Source organism: Oncorhynchus mykiss, chromosome 15, assembly GCF_013265735.2.
Source record: "Oncorhynchus mykiss isolate Arlee chromosome 15, USDA_OmykA_1.1, whole genome shotgun sequence".
In the NCBI taxonomy this organism is placed as follows: domain Eukaryota; kingdom Metazoa; phylum Chordata; class Actinopteri; order Salmoniformes; family Salmonidae; genus Oncorhynchus; species Oncorhynchus mykiss.
The window spans coordinates 13115066-13123228 of record NC_048579.1 but is presented as its reverse complement, the minus strand read 5'-3'; the positions used below and the strand labels follow the sequence as shown (position 1 = coordinate 13123228).

General features: G+C 43.2%; 1 protein-coding gene across 1 annotated transcript in view; it reads right to left on the bottom strand.

The window, feature by feature from the left end:
* Positions 1 to 677: 677 nt before the first annotated feature.
* Positions 678 to 8163, bottom strand: part of LOC110515947 (contactin-associated protein-like 2) — a 286632-nt gene continuing 279146 nt past the window's right edge. Inside the window, exon 27 of the mRNA XM_036943719.1 lies at positions 678 to 5581. Within this exon, the coding sequence (XP_036799614.1) occupies positions 5379 to 5581 (203 nt within the window). The 3' untranslated portion in view covers positions 678 to 5378. The remainder of the gene's footprint in view (positions 5582 to 8163) is intronic.

Below are 8163 nucleotides of genomic sequence, written 5' to 3'. Positions count from 1 at the left end.
TATCCTGGCCTTCTCTTCCTCCCTCAGAACAGCTATACTGGCCTCCTCTTCCTCTCTCAGAACAGCTATCCTAGCCTCCTCTTCCTCCCTCAGAACAGCTATACTGGCCTCCTCTTCCTCCCTAGGTGCAGCTATCTTGGCCTCCTCTTCCTCCCTCAGTGCAGCTATCCTGGCCTCCTCTTCCGCTTCTACATATAAACGGTTGAAGTTTATCAAACTCATATTTAATCAGCCTAAATCATATGATCTGCATAGCAAAAATGTCTGTTTAACCAAGCTTCTCCTCCAATGAGAGGATGATTCATTGAAGGAAGTCTATATAGTGTATTTATAAACAACTCACAGATGAAGTTATTTCTATGTGTCTTTGAGACTTATCCTCCAGACAGAAAAGGCTGACATTCTCACAGTGCAGACTGCAGAGCACCTCAGACCCTGTTGCTGGACCTCTTGGGGTTCTTTCCTGTAAGAAGGCCTCACACTGGTTCTTTGGAGCCAAGTTAGTGGAAGCTTCCTTCCCCTAACTCACCCCCCTCTTTCCATCCCTCTATTACACTCTTTTTCTCTACCACCCTCTCTCTCTCTCACCATTCTTTTCTCTCTCACAACCACACATACCCAACATGTTCCATCACTGACAAGCCCCACTCCCCAGGTGAATACACTGTAGCCCTGGGTGCAAACACTGTCTTTATTGAAATGTAGAGCTGAAAGCAGGACTCAGGTGACTGACAGTAGCCTGGTGGCTAGATGTGGCATGACAACAAACCCAGGAACAGACATGTTTATTGGTGACATGCTGACAGCCTTGTCTTGGGGCTTTTCATTTCCATCTTCCTGTGTGTGTGTGCCCTTAGTGTGGAACCTTCTGAGACGACATACAGACGTTTCACAACAAACCACGGTGGCCAATTTTACAAAACATTAGAGAAAATAAAAAGTATAGAAAAAATTAACCATTACGACAAGCAACAAAAAATGGCAGTCATGACATCACATTGTAACCGGGCAATGCCAGTATGAAGTAAACATTTGTAAAGCCTGATAGACATGATAAATACATTTGAATATAAACAATATGTACATGTTTAAAAAAAGAAAGAAAGGAAATAAGTTGCAATTTACTGTCTCTAACACCATGGGTCTGGTTCTAACACCATGGGTCTGGTTCTAACACCATGGGTCTGTCTCTAACACCATGGGTCTGGTTCTAACACCATGGGTCTGGTTCTAACACCATGGGTCTGGTTCTAACACCATGGGTCTGGTTCTAACACCATGGGTCTGTCTCTATCACCATGGGTCTGGTTCTAACACCATGGGTCTGTCTCTATCACCATGGGTCTGGTTCTAACACCATGGGTCTGTCTCTATCACCATGGGTCTGGTTCTAACACCATGGGTCTGGTTCTAACACCATGGGTCTGGTTCTAACACCATGGGTCTGGTTCTAACACCATGGGTCTGGTTCTAACACCATGGGTCTGTCTCTATCACCATGGGTCTGGTTCTAACACCATGGGTCTGTCTCTATCACCATGGGTCTGGTTCTAACACCATGGGTCTGTCTCTATCACCATGGGTCTGGTTCTAACACTATGGGTCTGGTTCTAACACCATGGGTCTGGTTCTAACACCATGGGTCTGTCTCTAACACCATGGGTCTGGTTCTAACACCATGGGTCTGTCTCTAACACCATGGGTCTGGTTCTAACACCATGGGTCTGGTTCTAACACCATGGGTCTGGTTCTAACACCATGGGTCTGGTTCTAACACCATGGGTCTGTCTCTATCACCATGGGTCTGGTTCTAACACTATGGGTCTGGTTCTAACACCATGGGTCTGGTTCTAACACCATGGGTCTGTCTCTATCACCATGGGTCTGGTTCTAACACTATGGGTCTGTCTCTAACACCATGGGTCTGGTTCTAACACCATGGGTCTGGTTCTAACACCATGGGTCTGGTTCTAACACCATGGGTCTGGTTCTAACACCATGGGTCTGGTTCTAACACCATGGGTCTGTCTCTATCACCATGGGTCTGTCTCTATCACCATGGGTCTGGTTCTAACACCATGGGTCTGTCTCTATCACCATGGGTCTGGTTCTAACACCATGGGTCTGGTTCTAACACCATGGGTCTGGTTCTAACACTATGGGTCTGTCTCTAACACCATGGGTCTGGTTCTAACACCATGGGTCTGGTTCTAACACCATGGGTCTGGTTCTAACACCATGGGTCTGGTTCTAACACCATGGGTCTGGTTCTAACACCATGGGTCTGTCTCTATCACCATGGGTCTGGTTCTAACACCATGGGTCTGTCTCTATCACCATGGGTCTGGTTCTAACACCATGGGTCTGTCTCTATCACCATGGGTCTGGTTCTAACACCATGGGTCTGGTTCTAACACCATGGGTCTGGTTCTAACACCATGGGTCTGGTTCTAACACCATGGGTCTGGTTCTAACACCATGGGTCTGTCTCTATCACCATGGGTCTGGTTCTAACACCATGGGTCTGTCTCTATCACCATGGGTCTGGTTCTAACACCATGGGTCTGTCTCTATCACCATGGGTCTGGTTCTAACACTATGGGTCTGGTTCTAACACCATGGGTCTGGTTCTAACACCATGGGTCTGTCTCTAACACCATGGGTCTGGTTCTAACACCATGGGTCTGTCTCTAACACCATGGGTCTGGTTCTAACACCATGGGTCTGGTTCTAACACCATGGGTCTGGTTCTAACACCATGGGTCTGTCTCTATCACCATGGGTCTGGTTCTAACACTATGGGTCTGGTTCTAACACCATGGGTCTGGTTCTAACACCATGGGTCTGTCTCTATCACCATGGGTCTGGTTCTAACACTATGGGTCTGTCTCTAACACCATGGGTCTGGTTCTAACACCATGGGTCTGGTTCTAACACCATGGGTCTGGTTCTAACACCATGGGTCTGGTTCTAACACCATGGGTCTGGTTCTAACACCATGGGTCTGGTTCTAACACCATGGGTCTGGTTCTAACACCATGGGTCTGGTTCTAACACCATGGGTCTGTCTCTATCACCATGGGTCTGGTTCTAACACCATGGGTCTGTCTCTATCACCATGGGTCTGGTTCTAACACCATGGGTCTGTCTCTATCACCATGGGTCTGGTTCTAATACCATGGGTCTGGTTCTAACACCATGGGTCTGGTTCTAACACCATGGGTCTGTCTCTATCACCATGGGTCTGGTTCTAACACCATGGGTCTGTCTCTATCACCATGGGTCTGGTTCTAACACCATGGGTCTGTCTCTATCACCATGGGTCTGGTTCTAACACCATGGGTCTGGTTCTAACACCATGGGTCTGGTTCTAACACCATGGGTCTGTCTCTATCACCATGGGTCTGGTTCTAACACCATGGGTCTGGTTCTAACACCATGGGTCTGTCTCTATCACCATGGGTCTGGTTCTAACACTATGGGTCTGTCTCTAACACCATGGGTCTGGTTCTAACGCCATGGGTCTGTCTCTATCACCATGGGTCTGGTTCTAACACCATGGGTCTGTCTCTAACACCATGGGTCTGGTTCTAACACCATGGGTCTGTCTCTAACACCATGTGTCTGGATCTATCACCATGGGTCTGGTTCTAACACTATGGGTCTGGTTCTAACACCATGGGTCTGGCTCTAACACCATGGGTCTGGTTCTAACACCATGGGTCTGGTTCTAACACCATGGGTCTGGTTCTGACACCATGGTGTTGTGTTGCTGTGTTGTGTTACCAAGAGGAAGGCTAAAAGGCAGTCTCCTGAAGGCACAGTTGGTTAAACCATTCAACACGGTAGAACCAAGCCTCAACCCTTCACCCTTGACCCTTGACCCCAAAGACTCCATGACAGACTGACCCGGTGAATCCAGTTGAAAGCTATGATCCCTTATTGATGTCACTTGTTAAATCCACTTCTATCAGTGTAGATGAAGTGGAGGAGACAGGTTAAAGAAGGATCTTTAAGCCTTGAGACAATTGAAACATGGATTGTGTATGGGCCATTCAGAGGGTGAATGGGTAAGACAAAATATTTAAGTGCCTTTGAGCAGGGTATGTTAGTAGGTGCCATGCGCTTTGGTTTGAATGTGCCAAGAACTACAACGCTGCTGGGTTTTTCACACTCAACAGTTTCCTGTGTATCAAGAATGGTCCACCACCCAAAGGACATCCAGCGAACTTGACACAACTGTGGGAAGCATTAGAGTCAACATGGGCCAGTATTCCTGTGGAATGCTTTCGACACCTTGTAGAGTCCATGCCATGACTAAATTAGGATGTTCTGATAGCAAAAGGGGGTACAACCCAATATTAGGAAGGTGTTCTTAATGTTTTGCGCCTTCAGTGTAAGACAAGTGTTTGGAAACAGAAAATACACTGAAAGTTCAAGAGCTCACTTGTTCTCAGAGGAAGGACAGAAAGCAAACTGCCATGCAGTGTGTAGCTATGGTTCTGCCATGTTTTCCCATCATGCATTGAGACATTCCTCTCCAACCATCGATGAGAAGGTCTTCTTGTGGATACAATCTAATGTCATAATTAAATTAAAGTAAACTTCTTTCATTTGTGGATATGTGCTATGCTTAGAAATATTATCTGAAATGTCGTGTAAATGTCTTTGTACCAATGTCTCTGAATAAACATATATTAACAAAGAAATTAAATATATTTATAAATAACACATATTTACAGCAGGACTTTTGGCATCCATGTTTCTCTGGTTACACCTCTTGGAGTGGTTTGAGAAATACTGTTGGAGTGTATATGGATTATGGACATGTAAACATGACCAACAGAAATGCCAAACTTGTAAACAGATGATTTGGCATAATCTTTCAGATCTCAGTTGAAAAAACAAACAAGTCTTTGCTAGCATATGTTCCATTATTATTATACAGAGGTCAAATACATAGGTCAAATACTTGAGCTGTGCTTGATTTAGTTTGCCTGGTACATCGGAGACAATAGAATAGTCCTAAAGGTGCAAAATCCAAGCTAAATCAAGTGCACTTCTAAAAACCTAAAGTGTTTGAATGTATTTGATCCAGATCTGCTGTTATATAACTATTCTGTATTCAAAGGACTCGTGGAAACTCCTGAACACAATACAAAGAAAGACTATGTACAGATTTAGTCTCTCAACTCTCTACGCAACCTTCCAATAAACTGTCTCGTCTTTCTTCTGCAGTTCATCGGATTTCTGTACACCCTCTTTCACCCACTCCCAATCCCTCCTCCATTCAGTAGACGTCTCCATCCATCTCTCCTGTGATTGGTCAACAGATGAACATCCCACTTTCCAATCCTCATCTGTTTTTCAATTGGCAGTTAGATGAACCACTCTTTCTTTGATTCCTCTATGGTTTCCGGGTTGGTTTCGGCGCAGATGATGGTGGTGTCTGCTGATTCGCCACTGGCTGGCTCCGCCCCTTTCGATTCATTGGTGTGGTATGATCCCTTGTGACGGAACATGTAGCGAATCAGGAACACCAGTGTACACAGGACGGTGAAGATAACCACAGCAATGATACCTGGGGGCAGATAGATTTAGTAGATTTAGAAATAGTTTGAAAATAATGGATATTGATAGAATGTACATTGATAGATATTGATAGATATTGATAGAATGTATATTAATAGAATGGATATTGATAGACATTGGTAGTCATTGACTTGTCAAACCGGAGGAACTGTTGTCCGGACCTCTGGCAGTCTCTATGGGGGTGCCACAGGGCTCAATTCTCGGGCCGACTCTTTTCTCTGTATATATCAATGATGTCGCTCTTGCTGCTGGTGATTCTCTGACCCACTTCTACGCAGATGACACCATTCTGTAAACATCTGGCTCTTCTTTGTACATTGTGCTAAGAAACCTCCAAATGAGTTTCAACGCCATACAACACTCCTTCCGTGGCCTCCAACTGCTTTTAAATGCTAGTAAAACTAAGTGCATGCTCTTCAACCGATTGCTGCCCGACGGTCCTGACTTAGAATATGTGGACAACTACAAATACCTAGGTGTCTGGTTAGACTGTAAACTCTCCTTCCAGACTCACATTAAGCATCTCCAATCCAAAATTAAATCTAGAATCGGCTTCCTATTTCGCAACAAAGCCCACTTCACGCATGCTGCCAAACATACCTTCGTAAAACTGACTATCCTACCGATCCTCGACTTCGGCAATGTAATTTACAAAATAGCCTCCAACACCCTACTCAGCAAACTGGATGTAGTCTATCACAGTGCCATCTGTTTAATCACAAAAGCCCCTTATACCACCCACCACTGCGACCTGTATGCTCTCATTGGCTGGCCCTCACTAAATATCCGTCGCCAGACCCACTGGCTCCAGGTCATCTGTAAGTCTATGCTAGGTAAAGCTCCGCCTTATCTCAGCTCACTGGTCACCATAGCAACACCCACCCGTAGCACGCGCTCCAGCAGGTATATCTCACTGGTCATCCCCAAAGCCAACACTTCCTTTGGCCGCCTTTCCTTCCAATTCTCTGCTGCCAATGACTGGAACAAATTGTAAAAATCTCTGAATCTGGAGTCTTATATCTCCCTCTCTAACTTTAAGCATCAGCTGTCAGAACAGCTTACCAATCACTGTACATGTACACAGCCAATCTGTAAATAGCACATCTCATCCCCATATTGTTACTTACCCTCTTGCTCTTTTGCACCACAGTATCTCTACTTGCACATCATCATCTGCACATATATCACTCCAGTGTTAATGCTAAATTGTAATTATTTCAACTCTAGGGCCTATTTATTGCCTACCTCCCTAATCTTCTACATTCACACACTGTACATAGATTTTTCTATTTTTCTTTTCTATTGTGTTATTGACTGTACGTTTGTTTATGTGTAACTCTGTGTAGTTGTTTTTGTCGCACTGCTTTGCTTTATCTTGGCCAGGTCGCAGTAGTAAATGAGAACTTGTTCTCAACTGGCCTACCTGGTTAAATAAAGGTTAAATAAAAAAATAAATAAAAAAGAATGGATATTGATAGCATGGATATTGATAGATATTGACAGAATGGATATTGATAGATATTGATAGAATGGATATTGATAGATATTGATAGAATTGTTTTATTTTATTTTTTAATTTCACCTTTATTTAACCAGGTAGGCTAGTTGAGAACAAGTTCTCATTTACAACTGCGACCTGGCCAAGATAAAGCATAGCAATTCAACACATACAACAACACAGAGTTACACATGGAATAAACAAAACATACAGTCAATAATACAGTAGAAAAAAGTATATATACAGTGAGTGCAAATGAGGTAAGATAAGGGAGTTAAGACAATACATAGGCTATAGTGGTGAAGTAATTACAATACAGCAATTAAACACTGGAATGGTAGATGTGCAGAAGATGAATGTGCAAGTAGAGATACTGGGGTGCAAAGGAGCAAAATAAATAAATAAATACAGTATGGGGATGCGGCAGCGTAGCCTAGTGGTTAGGGTGTTGGACTAGTAACCAAAAGGTTGCAAGTTCAAATCCCTGAGCTGACAAGGTACAAGGTATCTGTCGTTCTGCTCCTGAACAGGCAGTTAACCCACTGTTCCTAGACCACTGTTCCTAGGCTGTCATTGTAAATAAGAATTTGTTCTTAACTGACTTGCCTAGTTATAAAGGTTAAATAAATAAAAATAAATAATTGCGCTAGGTAGAGATGGGCTGTTTACAGATGGGCAGTGATCTGTGAGCTGCTCTGAATGGATATTGATAGAATGGATATTGATAGAATGTATATTGATAGATATTGATAGAATGGATATTGATAGATATTGATAGAATGTATATTGATAGATATTGATAGAATAGATATTGATAGAATGTATATTGATAGATATTGATAGATATTGATAGAATGTATATTGATAGAATGGATATTGATAGATATTGACAGAATGTTAAAGTTGGAGCAAAATGTTACTGAAGCAAATACATCAAATCAAATCAAATTGTATTTGTCACATACACATGGTTAGCAGATGTTAATGCGAGTGTAGCGAAATGCTTGTGCTTCTAGTTCCGACAATGCAGTAATAACCAACAAGTAATCTAACTAACAATTCCAAAACTACTG